The 22,825-nt window shown below is 34.9% G+C and overlaps 1 protein-coding gene across 5 annotated transcripts in view; it reads right to left on the reverse strand.

Moving 5' to 3' along the window:
* The window catches only part of LOC134237627 (cohesin subunit SA-1-like), a 54,636-nt gene that overhangs the window by 27,796 nt on the left and 4,015 nt on the right, over positions 1 to 22,825 (reverse strand). The window contains exons 7-33 of one of the 5 annotated variants that reach the window (XM_062719752.1): positions 22,269 to 22,420; positions 22,022 to 22,095; positions 20,771 to 20,894; positions 20,434 to 20,532; positions 20,211 to 20,290; positions 19,729 to 19,948; positions 19,438 to 19,552; positions 18,725 to 18,828; positions 18,502 to 18,591; positions 18,265 to 18,354; positions 17,041 to 17,100; positions 16,600 to 16,743; positions 15,994 to 16,064; positions 15,672 to 15,759; positions 15,356 to 15,529; positions 14,935 to 15,091; positions 13,968 to 14,101; positions 13,454 to 13,555; positions 13,254 to 13,322; positions 12,985 to 13,061; positions 12,511 to 12,639; positions 12,013 to 12,191; positions 10,882 to 11,044; positions 7,753 to 7,872; positions 5,575 to 5,692; positions 5,415 to 5,456; positions 4,846 to 5,329 (exon numbers count right to left, since the gene is read on the reverse strand). In XM_062719752.1, coding sequence (XP_062575736.1) covers positions 5,303 to 5,329; positions 5,415 to 5,456; positions 5,575 to 5,692; positions 7,753 to 7,872; positions 10,882 to 11,044; positions 12,013 to 12,191; positions 12,511 to 12,639; positions 12,985 to 13,061; positions 13,254 to 13,322; positions 13,454 to 13,555; positions 13,968 to 14,101; positions 14,935 to 15,091; positions 15,356 to 15,529; positions 15,672 to 15,759; positions 15,994 to 16,064; positions 16,600 to 16,743; positions 17,041 to 17,100; positions 18,265 to 18,354; positions 18,502 to 18,591; positions 18,725 to 18,828; positions 19,438 to 19,552; positions 19,729 to 19,948; positions 20,211 to 20,290; positions 20,434 to 20,532; positions 20,771 to 20,894; positions 22,022 to 22,095; positions 22,269 to 22,420 — 3,002 coding nt within the window. In that variant the 3' untranslated portion in view covers positions 4,846 to 5,302. Of the gene's footprint in view, positions 1 to 4,845; positions 5,330 to 5,414; positions 5,457 to 5,574; positions 5,693 to 7,752; positions 7,873 to 10,534; positions 10,594 to 10,881; positions 11,045 to 12,012; positions 12,192 to 12,510; positions 12,640 to 12,659; positions 12,727 to 12,984; positions 13,062 to 13,253; positions 13,323 to 13,453; positions 13,556 to 13,967; positions 14,102 to 14,934; positions 15,092 to 15,355; positions 15,530 to 15,671; positions 15,760 to 15,993; positions 16,065 to 16,599; positions 16,744 to 17,040; positions 17,101 to 18,264; positions 18,355 to 18,501; positions 18,592 to 18,724; positions 18,829 to 19,437; positions 19,553 to 19,728; positions 19,949 to 20,210; positions 20,291 to 20,433; positions 20,533 to 20,770; positions 20,895 to 22,021; positions 22,096 to 22,268; positions 22,421 to 22,825 lie in introns of those variants that run through there. The other 4 variants (XM_062719753.1, XM_062719754.1, XM_062719755.1 and 1 more) reach the window with 4 other exon arrangements.

The following is a 22,825-nucleotide window of genomic DNA, read 5'->3' on the forward strand; positions in this document are numbered from 1 at the left end:
ATGCTTCCATATATATATGTTTCAGCTTTCCTGGCACAGTGGTTCTTGAGAAGAAGATTTTTAAAGAATTTTCCTATACCCCGGTATATATATATATTTCTATGTAAAACTTTGGTCCGCCATTGTGGCCCCGCCCTACCCCCGGGGGTCATGATTTGAACAAATTTGAATCTACACTACCTGAGGATGCTTCCATATAAGTTTAAGCTTTCCTGGCACAGTGGTTCTTGAGAAGAAGATTTTTCAAACATGCCACCAATTTTTTACTAATTCCAAATTATCTCCCCTTGAATGAGGGCGTGGCCCTTCATTTGAACAAAATTGAATCCCCTTTACCCAAGGATGCTTTGTGGCAAGTTTGGTTGAAATTGGCCCAGCGGTTCTTGAGAAGAAGTCGAAAATGTGAAAAGTTTACAGACAGACGGACGGACAGACAGAGTACGGACAAAATGTGATCAGAAAAGCTCACTTGAGCCTTCGGCTCAGGTGAGCTAAAAAGTGTTTGGAATTTTTTAATTATTGAACTAAAATATTGAATTTCAAAAATATAATAACAATTTGAGTTTTTGAAATTTAGAAAGAATTATTATAATAACATTCTAAACTTTACAACATTATAGAAATTTGAATGGTTAAGTGTTACAAGGACCCATCAGGTTCATATTTCATTTTTTTTTTTTTTTTTTATTTCTTTGCTAATTTAACGAGATATACATATTTACTACATTTTTTTAAATTCTAGATAGTTTATATTGAAAAGCCAAAAGAACTTAACATGTACATCGGACCTGTAGGAAGCAATTTTCAGTTTGGGGGGAGGGACACCACATTTTCAGCTTGACGGGCACAACCAAGCAAAAATCCCTTGACAACCTAAAAGAAAAAGACATCATACCTTATATCATTGAGGAGGCATGAGCATAACGTAGCCATGTTTCAATAAGATTGGCTATAAATTATTTAGGGTAACAACCCCCACCCACCATCCACCCCCCATCCCGTTTCCACGACCATGCATATACATATTTCATCGATGATAATGCGCACTATACAGCGCAGATATAAAGGATTTGACTATTTAGTGGATTTCAACACTCTGTCCGTTTTCTAAAAACAATATGTGAGAAACGATAGACGAATAATGTGTTTACTAGAACAGTAAAACTACATCAAATTTTACCGTCATTACTTACTGGGAATTCAAACATCTTTAAATTTTTTCACTAAACATGTTTTTTTAAAAGTATACTGACCACATGATTAACCGTCTTCGTAACAACATTTGATAATACTCACTCTTTTTGAGTGGCTTTACGATAAACAGGAAGTTTACGGATGTTGTGTTGTTAACTTGCTGACGCAGGGCCGGGCTTCCTGTAGCTGACATTCATTTTTGATACTTGAACTTTTGCGACTTAATTATGCTACAGCGTTTCAACCTACTGTGGAATTTTACCATCTTACTCCAAATTATTCATACAGTATTTTCCGAGTAGGCTCTATATCTTGTTGGACTATAATTGTAAGCCCTATCTCATTGCGAGGATTTGAAACCCAGCAAGATACTTTATGAAGTCGTTCAACATTGAATGTTCATTTGCATTCATATAATTGTAAACACAATAAACATATTCATTATTTTCTGTTCGTTAATTTGAAACACAAAGTGCAAATTATTTAAAATCAAAGGTTTAAAAATAAATTGATACCTATCGAAAGAAGGCTTACTTATGAGTGTTTGAATTATGTGAAGTTTTGATTTTTTTTGCCGTCAGTTTGGTTCTGTTATCTACGACGGCGTATTCGTGCCAATTTAACAATATAGATTTTTTTTTAAAATCGTTTGAACGATTTAAGAAAAACGTTTGTACGATTTAATAAATCGTTTGTACAATTTAATAAATCGTTTGTACAATTTAATAAGTCGTTTGTACGATTTAATAAATTGTTTGTACAATTTCATAAATCGTTTGTACAATTTCATAAATCGTTTGTACAATTTGTTTGTTAAATCGTTTGTACAATTTATTAAATCGTTTGTACAATTTATTAAATCGTTTGTACAATTTATTAAATCGTACAAACAATTTTTTAAATCGTACAAACGTTTTCTTAAATCGTAAAAACGGTTTCCTAAATTGTTCAAACGATTTATAAAAATCGTACAAACTATTTTAAAAAATCGTATAAACGATTTAATAAATTGTACAAACGATTTAATAAATTGTACAAACGATTTAACAAACAAATTGTACAAACGATTCGTTAAATTGTACAAACGATTTACTAAATTGTACAAACAATTTATTAAATCGTACAAACGACTTATTAAATTGTACAAACGATTTATTAAATTGTACAAACGATTTATTAAATTGTACAAACGATTTATTAAATCGTACAAATGATTTTAAAAAAATCTACATTGTTAAAATGGCACGAATACGCCGTCGTAGTTATCGTACTTAAACAGACGACGCACTTTTACAATGCAACAAATTTGAATCGCCGCAACGCGTGAGTCTGCAGAAAAAACCTCTGGAGTGACATAATTTTTCACATAAAACAACATTCCAAGCATCAAAGTAAGTTTGATATGTCCTCTATCAAATACTGAAAAAAATTTCAAAATATATATCTAGAACACTGGAAGATATCGGAATATTTTCTTGTCATTTTACCAGTTCCGAATACCCATTATAAACATTACATTTCCAAATGTTTTCCCTTATATAACACTATCTCTGTAAAACACGTTCGTCATGTGAATATAAATTGCTTGTTAAACGTTCTCAGCACATTAATCAATTTATATGTTGAGTTTTGAAAAAAAAAAACTTTTTTGGATTTAAAACTTTACTTAAGTACCTTACTATTTGTAATAAACCAGTCACAAATGTAAATATAAGTAATAAGGTATCATTTTTTGAGTTTTATTGGGATGTAAAACGGGTTGGCACATGATCAAATCCTCCATAAACTTTATGGGATTTGATCACGTGACCAACCAGCTTTACATCCCAATAAAACTAAAAAAAAATGATACCTTATTTCTTAATTATAAATTCATTATTCGTTGTTTTCTTCATAATAAACGTGACTTATTATACTCCCACTTGACAAGCAGGGGGGAAGAGTATATGGTGATGGGATGTTTCTTCATCCGTCCATCTGTACGTCCGTCCGTCCGTCCGTTACGCTTTGTACTATTTCTTATCCGCAACTCCTCTTCTACCACTGAATGAAATTTAATGAGTCTTCACAAAATTTAATGAGGTTTTCACAGATTCTTTGTTAAATAGACCAAAGTGACCTTCTATTTTATTTTTTGATCTGACACATAATGTGGACATCCTTAGCAAAACATGGATACTGCCATTCTTTCTAATATTAAAAGATATATCCATCTCTCATCCACTATTCCTCCTATACCACTGAATAAGATTTAATGATACTTTCACAGATTCTTTATTACATAATGCTATTGTGACCTCTTATTTTACTTTTTGATCCGACACTTATTTCGGGTCTCCCAGAACAAAACATGAACTTTGTCATGATAATCATATAGGAGGCAGGATTATCATTAAAGTTAGCTCAGTTTTCACAGTACCTCTGGTTTCTCTTTATTCATTGGAAATACAAATAACAAAATATTGGTTAGCAATTCAGCCAATATTGTAACATCGTTTTTGAAGGGGGGGCAGCCAGAGAAATATTTTTTACAGTTAACTTGCTAAATATTTGGGGGGGGGGGGGGGGGGGGGTGAACTTTTATGAAACACTATTTTTAAAATTCCACAAGTCATTGAACTACCTTGAGAAACAACTTAGATTTTGAAATAATGCCTCGTATATTTATAGCACCGCCGAATCGGTTTCTTATTCAGAACTGGTCAAATAACTGTATCTATGGATTGACTGAACTAAAGGGCTACATTAACAGACATTTGTTATATTGTTTTTTACAGAGATTGACAAAACAAAATTTGAAAATGAGAGCAAGCCACAAGTTTTCTCTTTTGTCTTCATTAATACTTAGTGACTAGAGATTAAAATAATAAATCTTTTAATGTAATTGTATTTCCTTTGTACCAGTAGAATAATTTAGGAAATTTACTTGTTTAAAAAGCTGCATTTTTATACCCCACGCAACAAGTTGCGTGAGGTATAATGCTTTTGACCCGTCCGTCAGTCAGTTTTTCGGTCAGTCCCTTTTTTTTTTTTATTATTCACAATTTTGTCAAACTTTGCAGATATTTAGGACACAATGTGTAGATGTGCATATTACCAGGAAATTCCGATTCCTTTTTTTTCTGGGAATTTCAGCACTTCAACTTTTGGGGAGTGTGGGGTATGTGAGCTTGTTTAAATCATCTTTTGTATCAATTTTTTTCTTAAATCTAACTTGTTTGAACATAAAGTAGTTAATTATCTAAGGCATTGTTATGTCTTATTATTAAAGAACATATCACAATTTTAAATAGGAGTTGAAGTATACTTTTTTTAAAGAAACCTCAAGCCATATACTGTATTAACTGCTTGGAATTCAGCACTATTTTTGTTTTACAGAAAATTATTACCAGTTTTAGAAGCATCACTCTATATGCATTTCAGAATCTATAAAACTCAAGTCTATATGCTGCTACATACTTGATCATATGTTCAACTTTGAGTCAATCGAAGAGCCTGGAATAAATGAGAAAAATAATATACATACATTATAACTTATGTCTATATAGCAGATGTCCAGTCTTAATAAGTTTAGTTTTTGTGACAATTCCATTCAAATGATGAATACCTCATAAGACATATGGATAAGGATGAATCAAAAACAAATTACCACACAGTATTATGGACACTTTAATTTATAAATGAAAAAACAACAGATTGATGCAACATTGTTCTAATGATTTCACAAAACAAAATATATCTAACAACACCCAAACATGTTTCATGATACACTTGTCAATACTCTCTCAATTTCTCATTTTTATAAATAATTCACAAATACAATACATTTTACATACGGATATATGCCAAAAGCGTAAGATACTATCATTATATAACATTACAGGCAAATGTTTATCATAAACGTAACAACACAATAAATCCTATCATTAATGTTAATCTAAATGTTCATGATTATTTACTTGAAAATTGGCCAGGCACTCTGAGATCATTTCGGTTTGTAGAAGTCTTTTCAACAGATTAACTGAATCTCTAAGATCTTGACAGAAATTCTCTGGGTCAAGGTTATTATCTCCTAGGCAACACCTGGGGATCAGGGGACTGTATTACATCAGTATCCATGATGTCCCATCTCCGACTGTGAAATGAAATCAGTACAAATTTGTTAGTAATTTGATCGTGATGCACATAATCATACTACCACTGACGACACCTAGGCTTACCTGTGAATGAGCCTGGGTCATGTGTTGCATGGCCCCCGAGTGCTTAGCATTAACATAAAGAAGGAAATAAATAGACACAAAACTTGTACCTAAGATAAATATGTCATTTGACCTTGGAGAGAATTTAAGTAAGAGGTGAGTTATAAAGCTATATACATACTGATGGATCCTCAATGTTTTGTGAGCCGTCTCCATAGTAACCAGGTGGCATGACCTGAGATCGAGGACTCTCAAAGTCTCTAATGCTGGCCTCACTGCCCTCAGATTCCAGGGGTGGCCTAAAAAAAGATTGAATTCCCATCATTAGGGGAGCCTTCAATAGGAAGGTTTTTACGCCCTGAATTACTGCTGCCCACAAACAATGTGTGTAAGGGGCCTTACAAGATAAATAATCTGTGTGATTCCACAGCACTTATGCCAACTAAGTCAAATCATTAAATGTATTATGTTTTGCCTTTGTCTAGAATATTGCTCTGTCATTAGCTGAAGGACATTATGTGTCTGCCTTAAATATGTCTTTGGGCAGTTAAGTAGCAAAATTTGTGATGGCAAAAGTCATTTAAATTAAAAGATGGAAGAAATCATGCAAGGGCTACTCCAGCATGCTAGAGGTTCACGGCGAGGGACGTTAACCGAGGCTCTTACTTGTAGGAGTAAAGTTATACTAGGGTGTAATGAAATAACCTATAAATAGGCTACCCTAGGTAAGAAAGCTTAAAACATAGGTAATCAAAGATTACGAAGCTCACCTCGAAGAATGTTATCAGTTTAAGTAATGCAAATCTCACATCATATTTTCTTAATATTAAGTATTCATCCCAACAACAATATTCTTGCAAGTTGTGTTTAACCCCTTGCATGGCATATACACATTTCTATGCGTGTAGCGTGAAAAACATGTATCGTGTAAACAAATATTCATAACTGTTAATACTGCAGATATCAAGACTTCAAGTTCATTCGGATTGATCTATTCCCAAAACATAAACCTGGTCTCTTGTATGGAAAATATAGGTCAGATCCAGCATCCGAAGCAAGTCTGATAGTGTGATTAGTGTCCACCCTTAGATGCATCATCCATGCAAGTTTGGTTTAGCTACGGCTTATAGTTACTTGGGAATGAAAATGTAGGTCAGATCCAGCATCCGAAGCAAGTCTGGTGCTGTCCATCCCTAGATACATCATCCATGCAAGTTTGGTTTAGCTAGGGCTTATAGTTACTTGGGAATGAAAATGTAGGTCAGATCCAGCATCCGAAGCAAGTCTGGTGCTGTCCATCAGAAAAATATATATATGCATCATCCATGCAAGTTTGGTTTAGCTAGGGCTTATAGTTACTTGGGAATGAAAATGTAGGTCAGATCCAGCATCTGAAGCAAGTCTGGTAGTGTCCATCCTTAGATGCATCATCCATGCAAGTTTGGTCCAAATAGGGCTTATAGTTCCTGTGGAATGGACCTGCTCCAAAAACTTTAACCTGGTCACTCATCTGGAAAATGTAGGTCAGATCCAGCATCCGAAGCAAGTCTGGTAGTGTACATCCCTAGATGGATCATCCATGCAAGTTTGGTCCTGGTAGGGCTTATAATTCCTTGGGAATGGACCTGCTCCTAAAACTTTAACCTGCTCCAAAAACTTTAACCTGGTCACTCATCTAGAAAATGAAGGTCAGATCCAGCATCCGAAGCAAGTCTGGTAGTGTACATCCCTAGATGCATCATACATGCAAATTTGGTCCTGGTAGGGCTTATAATTCCTTGGGAATGGACCTGCTCCCAAAACTTTTAACCTGCTCCAAAAACTTTAACCTGGTCACTCATCTAGAAAATGTAGGTCAGATCCAGCATCCAAAGCAAGTCAGGTAGTGTACATCCCTAGATGCATCATCCATGCAAGTTAGGTTCAGGTAGGGCTTATAGTTACTTGGGAATGGACTTGCTCCTAAAACTTTAACCTGGGACGCTGACGCCAACGCCGGGGGTATAGCATAAGCTCATCTCGACTTCATCGAGGTGAGCTAAAAATCTAGTGAAATTACTTACAAATTGCCGATCTTACCAAGATAGCTTACAAGTTGTCAGTCTCTGGTGAGATAATTTACAAGTTGCTAATTTTAGTGAGGTAACTTACAAGTTATCTGTCTTAGTAAGGTAACTTACAAGTTATCTGTCTTAGTAAGGTAACTTACAAGTTATCCGTCTAAGTGAGGTAACTTATAAGTTGTCCGTCTTAGTGATGTAACTTACAAGTTGTCCGTCTTAGTGAGTTAACTTACAAGTTGCCTATCCGTCTTAGTGAGGTAACTTACAAGTTGTCCGTCTCTGGTGAGGTTACTTACAGGTTGCCTGTCTGCCTGTAGTGACTGTACACTGGCTCCATCTGTCTCTGTGTGTCCTGCTGACCTTTCTGTCTGGTCATCCATGACATCTGGGGCACCTGAGGGGGGCCACCAATGTACCTATTAAAAAATTAAAAATTGGGACAAATCTGGTGATTTATCTGTGAAAAATGTAATAAAATTTGTACTTACATTTACACAGCTCTGACATACTAATTTCGTCACAATGCAAAATCATTTTCAACTGCATAGTATAAATTTTAAGAGCTCCTACTTAAGTTCATATATGTGGAAACAATTTTGTTTTAATCACTCTTGTAATTTTATCTTTATAAGGTGTAAAAAAAAATTTGCATCCAACTCAAATTATAAATTTCCGTGAACATTATGTCAACTTGATCTCATTTAGACTACTTTGCTTTGATTTCCCTGACCTGATGTTGGCTACAACTATTCCTGTAATTAGCCACTAATAGCCATTACCATTCCTGAGTTGTCCCTGTTGTCCTATTACCTTCCCATTTTTTTGTAATGTTGATACTGTAAACCAACTTTTATTTGTGTGCTAGAAATTTTCGCGAAGTTCGCGACAGCCTCGTCATTACGAATATTTCTCGCCGTGAACCGGTACTTAAAGCATCTCTGTCCATTTACCATAGATTGAAAAATATATCTGATCGCGAAAATTAATCGCCGCAAACTAGTTCACCCCTAGTTAATCGTGAATAAAAGTTGGTTTACAGTATCTTAAGATTTCGCCAGTTTTTATTTTCTAATAATATGCACATAAAATCAGTTTGCTATTACTGTGATTTCACACATCCAAGTTCAATATATCTGTAGAAATATACAAGAATTTCAGAATTTCAAACAATTGAAAAATACCTTGCTGAACTATATATAAGCAATCAGTTTTTAGTAAATGAGTTTTCCTGTTCTCACTACTTCTTGAAATCCAGAAAGTTCAAAGAGAATTTCAAATTAGGAAATTAACTTATTTTTGAAGAATTTAATATATGATAATGTCCATGTTGCTGCCTAATCATAGCTTATACATACAAGAAGCCAATGGGCCACATCGCTCACCTGAGCACGGTGGCTAGGAAAAAGCAGAAATCATTATATTATTGAAAAGTTTAAACCCAGAAATGGTCCCAACCAATCTTTAAAGGGGCGAGTGTATGAATTGAACAAACTTGAATCTACACTAAGGATGCTTGTATTGGCATGGTTTGAACTAACTTGAATCTACACTACCTGAGAATGCTTCCGTATAAATATGATCAATCATGTCTTTGCTATTCTTGAGATGATTCTTCAAAATTTTTTTCTTTATATTTCTATGTAAAACTTTGATTGGCCATTGTGGCACCGCCCTACTTCCAAGGGTCATGATTTAAACAAACTTGAATCTACACTGTCTGATGATTCTCCCATATAAATATGATCAATCATGGCTTTTATATTCTTGAGATTTGAATAAACTTGAATCTACACTACCTGAAGACATTTCCCCATAAGTATCATCTTTCCTAGCAGAAGGGTTCTTGAGAAGAAGATTTTTCACTATTTCTGAATTATCTCCCCTTGAATGAGGGTATGGCCCTTCATTTGAAAAAAAAAAATGAATACCCTTTACCCAGGGATGATTTGTTGTAAGTTTGGTTGAAATTGGCCAAGTTAATCTAGAGAAGAAAAAAATGTGAAAAGTTAACAGACGAACGGCTAGACAGACAGACGACAGACATATGATCAGAAAAGCTCACTTGAGCTTTTAGCTCAGGTGAGCCATTGATATAGTGCTTTCAGACAAAAGGGGAATTAAAGCAAGTTATATACATAATGTCATGGGTGTTTTTGGTTTCTCCTTGAATTTCCAGTTGACTTAGGGGAATGAGCCAGATGCCAAATTCAGGTATTACACCGATAATTCACCAATCAAAATGAACTTTGATAGTCAAATGTAAGTCCATACATATAAAATTGATTTCTCTTGAGATGTTTTTCCATTTTTTATCCAAGCCATTTTTACAACTTTGGAACCTGTGCCTAGTAAATTTTATGTACTTTGTGAATAAATAAAGGTTTTTGACAGGAACTATTTTTTTCAAGCCATAGGAGGCTACTTCCTGAGGTGAACTCGAGATGTTTATAAACACATTGAAAACACATGGATTTGAGGGTAGCCCTGTTTGCAGATGGAAAAAGTCAGAAGATGCCGTGTAGGTACCGTTTTTTGGTGTCAGCTAATGTGACAGGTAATGTTTAACACCTCCTGCTAAATATTTTTCATGTAAACAAATACCCGATTTTATATTCTATATAGAATGATACAGTGAAAAGAATTACCGGTGTGATACCTCCAAAAAAAAATTGAAAAGAAAATTTCCAAGTGAACAAAGAATTCTATCAAGAAAACTCCAAATAGTCACACTTTCAATATGTCTTCCTTTCACAGGTTGATTCTTAGACATAACCATGTAACTTGCGACAGTATCAGGACTTTCAAAATAGAAAAATAGCAATTTATATCGGATCTGTACTACACTTTATTCACATTGTAAAAAATATTGCACCATCTATACAAAAAAGCTTTATTTACAATATCTACATTTATTATGTACAGAAATATTGCTGATGTAAATATCATTGTCAAGATCTTAGTTTGATTCATAAAATTAGATCATATTTCACAACTCTCATTAAAAACATGTAATCACAACGTCACAATGTGTCACAGCTGCCTTGATTCTCCTGTTTCGCTCCAGGAATTATTTCTCGATTAAAACGTAAATGTTCCAAGGGAAATAACTGTGTTAAAGACCAGAATTTCACCATAATCTAAAAATAAAGACAATGGTAGGGATGGAATAAACAACACCAAAATAAACTAAATTAAAATCATGCATTAAAATAGAAAAACTGTTTGTACTGTAAATTAATAAGGAAATAACAAATAAGAGAAAAATCAAGAGAATATCTGCAGTGAATTGAATCTACATTAAAAACTCAAAACGTTTAAGGCAAATATTTCAAAGTTTAAAAAGTTAAAAAGAATTCATTCTAAAAGCTTCTGGAAATCAAATATAAAGGCATGCGGGAACAACAATTACACAACAAATTACTCACGATTCCTGGAAATCTTCCGAGCCCTGCTCTGAAGCGGCTCCCATACTCTCCTCATCCATGCGGCGCCTCTTGATGGCAGTGGAGGCCATAACTGGCACCCCCGGGGCAGGGGTCCCCACCGACATGTCCACCCAGTCACTCATGTTAGAGTCGTGGTCCGAAACTACAAAGTACACATTAATTACATAAATAGCAAAAAAAAAACGAGGTCAACTTTACACAAGACAATAATTTTGCAATACATGTTTAAATCTCTCAGAGTAAGAATATTATGATTTTTTTATTAAGCTTCTAGGAATCCACCTATCAACCAAGTTTAAGTTATTTTGTTTCCTACAAAATAAGTTTTACTTTGTTAAACAACAAGTCAATGCTTCAAAATTAATTAAAACAGTGTTGGTGGATTATTACTTAATCTTTTAGCATATATATCATCAGATTTCCTACCCTCTTTCTTCAACTTGTATGATTGGTATGCTTTATGTATATATGAAAATTTATTACTCTTTTAGCATGTCAAATAGAGTGCTTGTACATATAAATGTCAAAACATATACACTTCACATAATTTTAACCTTAATTTTTTTCAAACGGCATACATGCTCTTTTCCGTGTCTAATTTTTGATTTCAAAGAAATCATCATTTCAAATAAAGTTGAACCTCAGCTAAGTAGATCTTACAATCCATCTGTTTGCATTTATTGGCATAGCACCTCTATCACTTACCATCCATCTGTTTGCATTTATTGGCGTAGCGCCTCTATCACTTACCATCCATCTGTTTGCATTTATTGGCATAGTGCCTATATCACTTACCATCCATCTGTTTGCATTTATTGGCATAGCGCCTCTATCACTTACTAGCCATCTGTTTGCATTTATTGGCATAGCGCCTCTATCACTTACCATCCATCTGTTTGCATTTATTGGCGTAGCGCCTCTATCACTTACCAGCCATCTATTTGCCTTTGATGGCATAGCACCTCTATCACATACCATCCATCTGTTTGCGTTTGTTGGCGTAGCGCCTCTGTGACTTACCATCCATCTGCTTGCGTTTGTTGGCGTAGCACCTCTGTGACTTACCATTCATCTGCTTGAGTTTGTTGGCGTAGCACCTCTGTGACTTACCATCCATCTGTTTGCGTTTGTTGGCGTAGCGCCTCTGGGAGGCCTGTTTGAGGGTGATGGGGTGGACCTCGCCGTCTCCCTGGGCCAGACTGTTGCGGTAGGTAAACAGGGACTGCCACTCCTCAGACCGGGACTGTGGCATCATTCCTCCCGGCAGGTGCTTGTCCAGGTACTGAAGGCTACAAAATATAATCAGTCATTCATTAAAACAAATTTTTATTATACAGACCCTGCTTCTGAAATCCTCTCATAATATACATGTATATAAATATATATTTATGGTAATCAATTATAAGTGATTTACTTTTAAGATTTTTCAATTTGTTTATGATTAGGATGCAATTTTCTCTTTAGCTTTTTGATAAATATTATTTGGGTTATAATGGTAGTAAAATACAGAAGTTAATTTACATTTTATAAATTGAAAATTGATGAGAATTTTAGCCAAAACTATTAAGTGAACAAAGGAAAAAATCTAGAAATGAAGTATATACATACACAACTTTTTTATCTTGTTTCATCAGTTTGTTGGTGAATTCACAGATGACCTCCAGGAAGGAGAGATTAGGGGGCGGGGTGGTGATGTCATGATGTTCATCTACATGTAAACTGAACACAATTCCCTCCCTGAAAAGATAAACAAGGAGAGATTAGGGGGCCGGTGTACTTATATCATGATGTTCATCTACGTGTAAACTGAACACAAATCCCTCCCTGAAAAGATAAACAAGGAGAGATTAGGGGGCGGGGTGGTGATGACATGATGTTCATCTACATGTAAACTGAACACAATTCCCTCCCTAAAAAGATAAACAGTTTCATAATGTCAGCTTGTTAAGAGACAAGATAGAGATAATACTGAACATCAAACTTAATGACTTCTTAGTACTTCAAACAGAATTCTTTAATATTACCATAAATGTAAGTCAAAAAAAGAAAACTCTTCTATTTTATCTTTAAACAAATCCTTACTTATGCATTGCAGCCACAGCTTCCCGGTTTTTCACCTGATCCAAGCCAAAGGACAGGGCAAACCTTCGGGACAATTCCTGTCAAACACAAAACAAACTCTCAATTCAGTCTTATTAATCAAATCAAGCATATGTACTTACTGATACAATCTTGCATTGTAGTAATCCAAACTCTCCATTGTTAAGCCATACAAAGTCATAGTTCTTGAAGACACAAAGTTCACATTTAAAATAAAAAAAATATGTAAGTCATTTCTATTTATAGCTGACCTTGAGGGACTGGAAAGCCTCTGAGGATCTGTCTACTGTTCCCATTTCCATCTGCAGCTCTCTGTATAACTGTTTATACATAAATACATCATATAAAGTGCTTAAATAAAAAACATCTTGAATTTTACTTTGTGAAAGAAGTTGAACCAAGATTAACTTTAGAAATACCTTGTTTATAACACACTTGTACTTCTGATTACCTGTGTGAGGCTGAGAGCCAGTGTTTTGGCTGTGGACACCTTGTTGATTTCTCGGGCTTTTCCTAGAGTGGCCTTGATAATGTCTCCATAATCATTGTAAAACTACAGCAAAAAAGGAAACAAATCCTGAACATCAATGTTAAACTTAACACCAAATTAAATTTCTAAACAAGCATTTTATAAAATACAGCAAAAAAATTAAGTAAAAGTGACAGTAAGGAACATTCGTTTGTCTAAATTCTGGCAAATTCTTAATACCTTTTTACTACAGGGAATGAAAATGTAAGCATGAATTCATTATACAATAAAACTTGGTTATAACGAAGTCACTGGGACCTATGAAATAACTTCGCTATATCCGTAATTCATTATCTTCGTATAAGAAATTAGTTAAATTTTAATATATACATGTAGCTGGGGATCCAAGATATCTTCGGTATATCTGTGAATTCGCAATATCCGTGTTCCGTTTTGCTGTAAGCATGTTTTACTAAGACTGCAATATGGGACAAACCTTCATGTAGTGTTTAAACATGTCTGCTGCCATTCTGATCTGTACAATGTTGTAGATGACCAGTTTACAGAATGAGGCCAGGAAATTCCTTCTTTTGTGAAGCTCCTCTATCTTAACATTCTCATCAATGTCTTCTGTAAAGAAGATAGAAATCATTGTACGAGATCACTGTCAGTTCACAGTATTTCCTTACATACATGTCAATATTAACACTATAGCAAGATTGCTTAAAATAAAGCCCACTATGACTAGGCCTGGGGGTCATAAAACTTAGATGAGCTCACATTTTATCTCAGTCTCAATTTTTCCAAAGGAATTAATACTGGAAAAGTGAGACTGAGATCAAAAGTGAGCTCATCTAAGTTTTACGGCCCCCCAGGCCAGATCTTTCTTAGCTGCAGATCTGTAGCTCTCCGGAAAAAATATATTGACAGACCGGAGAGCTACAGTGCCACCCATTGTAAAAACTGTATATTTATTGCGCACAAAAAGTTGCGCTTAAATATGGATTAATTCGTCCAAATTCTTACCTTAGTCGCGAAAAAGATAGATTTAAAAATATTCCTGATTCCTCTGTGTAGTACTTTCCTAGTTGACATCTACATGAAGTGCGTTGGACCGAATTATCTTGCAAACCAAAATGGCAGTATAAACAGACGAAATTTTCCATGATCTCGATTTCAGGGCGAGGAGGGCTATTAACAGCAATTATAAGGAATGTTTTGTTGTGTAAACGGTGAAAGAATATGTTAGGAACACACGGTTAGTAATATTTTTTGAGATGGCATATTAAAAACCTGGAGAAATAAATCGAGAAACAGTGCACTTTTTTGTGCGCAATAAATATAGTTTTTTCAATGGGTGGCACTGTAGCTCTCCGGTCTATCAATATATTTTTATCGCGGAGAGCTACAGATCTGCAGCTTGATCTTTCTAGAAATTGATTGTTAGTGTTATCTGAACTGACCGTCGTCGTCCTCAATGAAGACTTTCTCTGTCAGGAAGTTGCTGAGCTGTTGCTGGAGATTCTTGTCAGGTTCATACACGAGCGGTCGCATCACTTCATTAATCTCTCCCAGATGTCTACTGAACATCACCAAAAGATCACAAATGGTTATGTATGCCTACAAAACAGGTCATAGATTGTTATAGAGGCCAAAGATTGCTAAAGAGGTCACAAATGGTTATGTATGCCTACAAAACAGGTTGAGAAATTGTAATACAGGTCATAGAATGTTATATACATGTACATGTACGTCAGAGATTGTTATATGTGCCTACAAAACAGAGTAAAAGTTGATTAACAGGTTACAGCTTATTAAACAGAGCACAATTTAACAACAATAAAAAACATTCCTGAAAGATGGTGAACACAAAATATTTCTGACCTCTTCTCCGACTTTGTCTTGCTGGTGGAAAAGTAGGTCATGGCAGTAGGTCATCATGTCATTGAGCCGCTTTCTCAAGGCTCGCATCTCATCCTTGTTAGGGTTTGACTCATCCAGTTTGTTCAGGTACCACAACAAGGCTTGGCTGGCACACGCCAGGGCCTTACAAACAATCTGTAACAGAAATACAATGTTCCACTAAATGTTAATAACTCAATAATCTTGCACATGTGTTGCAAATACTTTTTAAAATTCCAATTAATAATGATAAAAATATTGCTGCAGGTTTCACTTGCGATGTAATTGATAAGGATACCTCTTCGGGAATTCCCTGACTGTCATTGCCTGACTTGATGATGTGAAATAGATCATCCCAGATGTCCCAGCTGTTTAAATCATGACAACTGAAAGTACAGTCAAAAGGGAAAGTAGAAACCATCCTTAATATTAAAAACGCAGACATGATTAACGACTTATAATTACCTGGCAGATATAATTTTACATGTACAATTTTGACATGCATTACATATATGTAAAGAGCCTCTATCCATTACAGACAACACAATTTTTATTTGTATAAATACTTAAAGGAGGTCTATATACACATTAGACAATACAATACCTATCTGTAGACATACCTGTAGAGGGCCTCTATTCGTTTTAAACAGGCCAAAAGGGCAAAGATTTCATCATCGTCAGGTTCCTCTCCCTTCAAAATACATGAATGTCAAATCAATTTAAAAGAGGGCAAACATACTGATAGTTCTTTTTACGAAATGTATTCAGAATAAATAAATATCATTATCACACAGAAGAGAGAACTCTCAACATCTACTAAATCTATTTTTTACATATGTAACCAAACAAAAAATCTTATCTTTTTTCATACGTGACTAGAGAAAATCATAGAGCTAAATTCCCCCAAATTTATGACTAAAAAATATCTTTCACATATTGTGGATTTGGATATAAAAATCATAGTTTTATCTTATCATGTTCCAAATGCATCATTCAATCAAACGATTATCAAATCACACTAAAAAGGATCTTTCATCAAGGCACAGTGTGTTTACAGTGTGAAATTAAAACACCTTAATTTTTACCTTTTTTAAAAATGAGGAAAATATTGTACTGCAGAATTAAAACAGACTACAAAATTTTAGGAGGTGACAACAAGATGCAGTTTTACATAAAAGAAAAAACTTGTAAAAACTAGACTGTCTATACAAAAGATTCCCACTGACCTCCGCAAAGAAGTCATGCATCGATTCCTTGAACTTAGCTATGAGACTGTCAATAAGTGTTTTCCTGGCTACGTCACACTTCCCAGCGATGGCGTACTCCTCCCCACATAGACACTCGTAACACTTGGAGGCCGCCTCTAATACCTAAACATAAAACAAGTCATATTGTCAGCTTACTGCCTCTAATACCTAAACATAAAACAAGTCATATTGTTAGTTTCCAATCATAGCTTAATAAAATCCTTTTAACAATTTATATACAATGTTATTCAGACTAGTATAATGATATTAATTAGACCAGTATTTGTATTAATTAATGAGGTGAAGAAAGATGATAGTGTTGTCTTTATGTAATGAAGTGCATTGAATGTTTAAAACTATTTTAAATCGTCCATATAAGATTTTGCAGAATTTTAATCATGTGTAACACACATTACTTACTTCTGAGTCTGTGTGTTTCTCCATGATCTCGTGTAGGTACCTCAACAGAAGCTCAAGATTCTACAACAATCACAGTGTTTTTCAATCACCAAAGCAACAAAAGAGTACAAAATTAACAATACATTTTCTTCTACCAGTAAATATCAACCATTTCTCCTTACAAGCCCTACAGTCAAAATCAGAACAGTTTTTTGATGAGGATGGTTGATAGCTCTATAAATGATTTCAGTTCTGACTGGTCTATTGATTATTTCCTAGTTACTAGGCTCTCTTACAATTTTATTGTTAAGGTATTCAATCCCTAATAGGATCAATTTCAATGAAATTGAATGCATAACAGATATGTAGGCATTGAATACTGAGCCTTAGACATACATTTATTATTATAAGTATGTATAATGGGATGTGTCCTAATTTATTGGATTTCCCTGGTAAAAAAATTGTTTTCAATTGTCATTCTATTTTTAATGTTTCTATGCATCTTTCCACCGCAGGATTTATTGATATTTAAAATATTTGAATTTCTATTTAGAAAAAACGCTTTTCCCCATAGACTTCAATGCAATCTTTTGTGAATTAAATACTGCTTAATTAATTAAATTTTTAAAACTTTCTCGCGGTCAATCCTTTTCCACTGTAAAATACTTTATTATGATATCAGAGTATTATGTATTTGACGGACAGTTAAGGGTAGGGAATTTGGTTCCATTAGGGATGGAAATCCTTAAGCAGGTACACTGGACATGCCTTACTTTTTGGATTTCCCTTTAACAAGTGCGAGTAATCTGAGCTTTTAGGGGGAAAAATATATTCATGACTGGCTAAAAGTGAATGTAACTTTTATTTGGTTTTCCCATCCTCACATTAAATACAAATATTTACATTTCCAATAAATTTCCCCTATGATTCTTTACAAAATAAAATGTAGTTCATTTCTCATGAACTACACCACATATGTACCACGATTAAGCATGAATATCTCCATTGTTACCTCATAATACCACACTTGACGTCAAAAAATATAGTGCACACTGTTTTGCTTTAAAAATGACCGTTGAATGGTGTAAATTTATGGCAAGTCATCAGAAAAATAATGTAAATATAAGAAATGAATTTAATTTTTAAAGATTCATGAGGTATATGAACTACAACGCTTCACATCAGCATATTTATCATGAAGCGCTAACATAAAGTCTATAACAGGAGTAATGCTCCTTCACATACCTTTTCCTGTCGGCTAGTTGTGTAGATATCTAAATCAAAGTACTGAGGGATCTGAAGGAGATTGGCCACTTTCTCAGCGTCCATGAGATACTGTGGAAAATCAAAACAGGACAATTAGAATGAATCTATGGTATTAGAATCTTAAAAGATGTTTTCCTAAGATTTTTGGTAAACATAAAAGACAACTTAACAGATTTCGAAAAACCACGATTTTTTAAAATGTGGCTATAAACAAACCTTTAGTAAGAGCTGTGGCAGGGTAGATATGAAATGTTCAGTCAATCTCGTCTTGTCTTCAAGCACTTGTTTGTGTTCTTTTGACGTCAGCTAAATATTGATTAAAACCCTCTCAACGATTACACATTTTATAAATACATGTATATCTTTGTAAATATAGAACTGTCAACACTTACAATATTACTAATCCACGGTGTAGATCTACAGGTGCACTAAAACTAACCTTTTTACTACTGCCCCTCCCCACAGGGGATTCCCCTGTCGCGGCCTGACGAACACAACACACCATGATCTCAATCAGGCTTGTCTCCTGTTTGTCGTCCATATCTGTCAACAAACACTTCTCTATTTCAATTATTTTCTTATACTGTAATAAATGCTTAATCAAGAAAATCAACTCAATTAAATATTCCCTGTATAATTGCTCCATTTCCTTACATTTAATCGCGGGAAAGTTTACAAAGTTTACCTCTTTACCCCTTTACTTACAGGATTCCTCCTCTTTACATTCAATCCCCATGGTTCCAACCTCATATTATCTATCTCTCTTTTTAATGACCTCAAATTTAACTTTCCTCTGGTTACTGTTTACTTACAATCCTCCCATTTTGATGGTTCCTCTTTTTACTTAGAGGATTCCTCCCTTTTAAATAACTCCTCCTCTTTACTTAAACTCCTCCCTTTTTCATGGCCCCTCCCTATAACTTAAACTTCTACCTTTATCATGGCTCGACCCCTTTACTTCAGCTACACCCTTTTGGATAGCCCCTCTACTTACACTCACCCCTTTTGTGGCCCCTTCTTTTTACTTAAACTCCTCCCCTTATTATGGCCCCTAATCCCTCTACTAACACTCCTCCCCTTTTTATGACCTCTCCTCTTAACGACTTCTTTATTTAAATCCTCCCTCTATCATGGTTCTATTCCTCTACTTACACTCCTCCCCTTTAGATGGTTCCTCCAGCAGTAAATCTGTCATACACTCCCAGTCCTTCATCATGTCATTTATTTCCCACAAACTGTCCACAAGGTATGCACCATGTTCATGTAACTGCAACATAATTTTCATAAAATATTATTTAACTTATCATTATTATCATCTTTTACCAAAATACTCCCATTCTTCACATAGGGAGTACAATGAAATAAATTATTGTCTTAAATATCTAGTGGCTTTCAGTTAATTTACATTTTCTCAGTTTTAACCTTCACAAAACCATCACTCACCTCGCTTTCTATAAAGAACTGCACCAGATCTCGTAACAGAGGCGTATTAAGACTCTGCTTCTTGCCTCGGTGAATTTTGAGTTTATTTGTGTTCTCATCCCGCCTGAAGAGCTTGGCGTTAAGGAATTCCCCGGCCGCCTGAGCCACGTGTCTGTGAGATGAATACACCAACTCGTAAACATTCTCACAGTCCTTGTCGGCCAGGATCTGCTCATTAAATCTACAACAGAGTGTTTCTATTTTAACCCACTATGTAATCTGTAACAGAATGTTACAACATCCAAGTACTTAAATCTAAAACTGATATCTCAAATACATGGACATGTTGAAGTGATTTTGAAGTCCCAACCAATTGCCTTTTAAGTATTTTTATCCTAAATAACATGAATTTTTGCATGTGTCAATTTTTTTTTTCACTGTTCCATCAAGTTCAAGACGTTTATAATAAACACAGAAATATACGGAATATGTTGTATACTTACTTGAGGATACTGATGACCAGTTTAATGGCTTGGACGGCCACCTCGTGTTCTTTATCCAAGGTCATCTCCACAATACGGTCCTAAAAAGACAGAATTTATCTCAACACTCACCATCAAATGAGCAAGCCATAATACTCATATAGTCAATTCAAAAAAATTTTTTGTTATTTAGAACATTTATTTTTTACAATTATAATTCTGAAAACCAGGAAAGCTTACTAACCTTGAACCTGTTTGTAAACAGTTCCATCTTTGTGGCCAGTTCTTCTGTCTCATATAAAGATTGAAGACTCTTCAGGCAACAAAGACGTACATCTCCATTCTGAAAAGACATAAACAAGTTTACATTTATATGATGGACAATGCTATAAATATAACAGGCAGAATATAATTATTTTGAAAATAAGTAACCAAAATAAAATACAATATCCACACAATTACCAGAAGTCTAAGAGTTATATGAAGCCAGTGACAATAAATATATCTATCTTTTTAAAAGCAATATAGAAAATGGATTTACACCATTATCACTCAGGCATTCGTTATTTAGAGTTACTTACCTTGTCATACAATGTCCACCCCACATACTTGAGATAGCCATCATCCAGGAACATGTTAGGATACTTCTTCATCCAAATTCCTATCTCTGACATACAGATGGACCGTATCTCTGGCTGCGAGTCCCTGAAATCATATAACAGTTAATGATACAGATCCCTATCTCTGACATACAGATGGACCGTATCTCTGGCTGCGAGTCCCTGAAATCATATAACAGTTAATGATACAGATCCCTATCTCTGACATACAGATGGACCGTATCTCTGGCTGCGAGTCCCTGAAATCATATAACAGTTAATGATACAGATCCCTATCTCTGACATACAGATGGACCGTATCTCTGGCTGCGAGTGACCTGAAATCATATAACAGTTAATGATACAGATCCCTATCTCTGACATACAGATGGACCGTATCTCTGGCTGCGAGTCCCTGAAATCATATAACAGTTAATGATACAGATCCCTATCTCTGACATACAGATGGACCGTATCTCTGGCTGCGAGTCCCTGAAATCATATAACAGTTAATGATACAGATCCCTATCTCTGACATACAGATGGACCGTATCTCTGGCTGCGAGTCCCTGAAATCATATAACAGTTAATGATACAGATCCCTATCTCTGACATACAGATGGACCGTATCTCTGGCTGCGAGTCCCTGAAATCATATAACAGTTAATGATACAGATCCCTATCTCTGACATACAGATGGACCGTATCTCTGGCTGCGAGTCCCTGAAATCATATAACAGTTAATGATACAGATCCCTATCTCTGACATACAGATGGACCGTATCTCTGGCTGCGAGTCCCTAAAATCATTTAATGTTTAAATTAAATGAGTCAGTTTGATGAGAAAAATAAAATTAAATATTTTATCACAATATCAGCAATTTGGACCTTTATTTTAGTATGAATAACATTCTCATTAGGGATAATAATACAATAAGCAATTAAATATATGGCTTAATAATTTTTCTTATTGGATTTTGAATGGAAATGACATGATAAAACCATATAATACAAATCATAGGTTTTCTATGGTGCTGAAATATATTACTTTGCTATGTGCATCCAAGGAATTTATTACGTTCAAGATTGCTTTGGAAATATAACAAAATTTTAATTTTATATTTGAGAATAAAGATTGACAGTAATCCTATAATTTTAACATTTAATTCAATGAAAAATATTGACACAAATTATACAACAGTAATAACACAAGGTTTAATTTACATATGCTACCTGTATCTGTGGACAAAAACTCCCTTAAAGATGTAGGTCAACATGTTTCTGATTTCAGCTTGATTCTCTTCCAGCTGAAATAAAGAAAATCAAGTGTGAGACAACTACGCAGGTGTACATCTGTCTTTTCCGTTTCCACAGTTACATCATCACCAGCCAAATGGTTTCTCTTTTGTACTTATGGCTGGAATTGTTTATTTGAGTTGACTTATCTTGTCTTCACTTTTTATGACTCAAGTCTACCTACCTCTTGTCTTCGCTGTAACAACATCTCCAGTCGATCGTTGGCTCTCTTTGGTTGTTGTTTCTGTCTCTCGGCTTCGTATTGCCTCTGTGTGTTATCCAAGTTTATGCTGAGATTTAATGCTACATCCACTAAAGCTGTCATCAACTTCATAGCTGAAATACAAGAAAATTCATGTTTAATCTATGCAGCAGTGAACATTTATTAGACTATATTCTTTCACATATAAATTTCTTTTATATCTTTTGCCACCTTATCCTTTCAATTTTGCATGAAGTAACATTTAACCCACATAAAATGCCTTGAAAATTGATAGATTTCAAACTCTCACTTCAGCTGAATTGTTTAAAGAAGACTCTAGAAATAACTCTACTCTTTGACAACTCTTGCGAGCCAGAGTACACAGTGTGATGGAAGCTTTTGACCTTGGAGTCAGTCAGTCTGGTCTTCAGAACATACCTGCCAGAGTAACTGGTGTGACAGTAGGCTCAGACTCATGAGTTGGTCAGTAGATCTTACCTGCCACGGTACTGGTGTGACGGTCAGTAGATCTTACCTGC

This window comes from Saccostrea cucullata, unplaced genomic scaffold (genome assembly GCF_032062105.1).
Source record: "Saccostrea cucullata isolate Sc308-1 unplaced genomic scaffold, CSIRO_AGI_Scuc_v1 ctg347, whole genome shotgun sequence".
Lineage (NCBI taxonomy): Eukaryota > Metazoa > Mollusca > Bivalvia > Ostreida > Ostreidae > Saccostrea > Saccostrea cuccullata.